Raw genomic sequence first — 2,833 nt, forward strand, 5'->3', positions numbered from 1 at the left:
GCTTTATTTTCAAAGTTTCATTTCAATGTTTTCTATCCTTTAGGATATTTTTAAGTTTAATATTATTTAGTTTCAATTTTGAGGCTTTATATATATATATATATATTTTTTGTTTCTAATTTCTATTTTCAGCTTATTTCAAAGTTTTATTACAACTTTTCTTGCTTTTTAGGTTATTTTCAGGTTTAATATTCCTAAGTTTCTATTTTCAGCTTTATAATTTTTTTTATACTTTTATTACATTTTTTTGTCTTTTAGGTTATTTTTAGACTTTATAGTTCTAAGTTTCTCTTTCCAATTTTTTTTATATTTCTAAATACTGCAACTTTATTCTTTATAGAAAAATTTAACTTTGTTTTATATTTTGTTTGTTTAAGGTTCTTTTGCATTACCACCAACTAAAATGGATTTAGAAAAAGTCAACGCCGTTGGACGTTTCGAAGGTTACTTGCCGACGAAGCCTCTTTCCGAAATGGTTAAAAATGCTGTTTATTATATTACAAAAATAAAGAAAGTGCAGACCAAGTATGGAATGAGAATCATCGTAGAAGTAAATGCTGACTTCATTGCTTACTTACCGTCAAGATTCGCTAAACTATTTGAAGAAGATCCAAGTTCTCTGGAGACGATGCAAGAAGCTGCAATCGCAAAGCAGCTTCAAATGAAGTATATTGGTGGAACTTATAATATTGTAGAATTCCAATTTGTAAAATAAAATTAAAAAAAAGAAATGTTTATATCAGAGAGAGAAATTAGAAAAATAAATACAATTTTATTTGTAAATTGAATTTAAAATTATTATTATCTTCCTTATATATAAGTTAATTTAAATAGTATAAGTTTATTTTCAGGAATTTTAAAGCATTTCAGGGTTAGGTTTTTGAAATTACAAAACATTCTTTTAAATTCAAAGTTAACAAGATTTATTATTTTTAAACTTATCAAAATATTTACAAAAAAGATTCATAATTTTCATAAAAATATTTTAAATTAGTATTAATCATAGAATCAACTTCATCAATTCCTTTAACAGCGGCACTAATATATTTGTTTGAAGGTTCTAAAAACTATTCTTGGAGAAGTTTAACATTTTTTGCAGCACAATTTTCACTATGAAAAGTATGATGTTTACATGTAGTTAACAATTTGTTCTCAAGTTTTTTCAACGATGGACAATTATAATCTTCTAAATTATATACATTTAGTATGTATGTCTCTAGCCATGTCATCTTTTCGAATCCTTTAACATAGATGGCACTAGCACCTCGCAGGATTCCTTGTAGAATAAGTCGGACTTCATCGTAAAGGACATCTCCAGCAGCCCAATCAATTCCATGGTAATTATGAGTTAGCCATAGATTTTCACTTTTGTAGCGTCCTGGCAGTGAATTCCAAGGACAAGGAGGTTCAAACAGTAAAACAAGTGGTAGAGCATCCGATTGCAGTGGAAGTATTGCCAATTCTTTAAAGACAAACTCGTTGTTGGCTCTTTTAAAACCTTGAACGTCTACAATAAACTCCATGTTGAAGCAGTAATGAATTTCTAGCCGAGAGCAGCTGCTTTTATAGTAATCACCCCCACCACTACCACATTATCCCCACTCCTTTACAATAGTTTCTTTACAACACCGCTGATTGGCTTATATTGTATGACGCGGTCATGGATGATTAGGCAATAGGCAGTGGTTTCAGCCGGCATGTTGATTCCTGCTTCAAATTCTAAACGCACATCAACTGACGCTTGTTTTAGAAACTCATTTTGTTTAGAACAATCAATAACAATTAGAGGAAACAAACTTTTAAAAATATCCTTTGTTAAAATAGGTTTTGAATCTTTACCATAATAGGATGATTGAAAATTAGCGTACATTTCATAAAGTAGAGAGTACTGATTTTGATCAAAATTTAGATTTAAATTTCCATAAGGATAATATTGTGAATTTAAAAAGAGTTTAACGTTTGTAATATTACAATGATCAAAATGACAAGCATATTTTTTACGTTTATCTTTTCTCGCTGTTTGAAATCCAACAATAACATAGCGTGGTTTCTCTAATTGCGTTGATGTTTTAATTTGCCACAAAACTTTTGAACTTGTAGGAATTAAAGGATACTCATACATTTCCCAAGACCTAAAACTTATTGAAATTAATGGATCCTTTTCAATATATTTTAACAATTTAACTTTGTTATTGTCAGAAGGTAAAACGTATGGAACCATCCATTCAAGTTTATTAATGAAAATTTTGAATTCTTCATCCCCTCCTTGTCCTGTTTGAATTACAGCATTCACGTCAGAACGTGCTCTTGTTAAAATAAGTTCATGTTTAGCGTTCATAATGATTCTTTTATAATCTTCAGCAAAACCAAAAATCATGCTGAGTGGTATTGTGACGTCAAAATATCCATTTTCCAATGTAAGTCTTGCGTCAGCTGCAATTTTTGAATACCCAGCATTTTCAATAAAATTGAGCTGAGTTGGAGTTTGTGAGACATAATTTTTCATGATTGTAGTATGTCCAACGTTTTTGCATCGATCTATTTCAATTCCATTTAGTTCATAGCGAATTTCATCAAACAAGAAACATACAGCATTATTACTTAAATGCATGTTTTCTGTAAGAGTAATTCCATCATTTTTAGCTAATCTGCCAAAAATGTGTAATGAACTTTTACTGGGTAAAATGCACAAGTCTTGATGTTGTACTGCGATTCGAATTTCATCGCTATTGTTAAAAGATGAAGATGCATACGGTTGATGAGCATGAATTTCATAATGAGCTATAGACTCATCAAAATTCACTGCTGCTGGAATATTGAGAAGTTCGTCCAT

General features: G+C 29.9%; 1 protein-coding gene across 1 annotated transcript; it reads right to left on the reverse strand.

Moving 5' to 3' along the window:
* Positions 1-1,606: 1,606 nt before the first annotated feature.
* On the reverse strand, positions 1,607-2,833 carry LOC122505435. Its single transcript, XM_043617046.1, has 3 exons — positions 2,285-2,833; positions 2,002-2,158; positions 1,607-1,740 (listed from the first exon to the last, which is right to left on the reverse strand). The coding sequence occupies exons 1-3, from the start codon at positions 2,831-2,833 to the stop codon at positions 1,607-1,609; spliced, it is 840 nt and encodes a 279-aa protein (XP_043472981.1).

Source organism: Leptopilina heterotoma, unplaced genomic scaffold (assembly GCF_015476425.1).
Source record: "Leptopilina heterotoma isolate Lh14 unplaced genomic scaffold, ASM1547642v1 Lhet_359, whole genome shotgun sequence".
Taxonomy (NCBI): domain Eukaryota; kingdom Metazoa; phylum Arthropoda; class Insecta; order Hymenoptera; family Figitidae; genus Leptopilina; species Leptopilina heterotoma.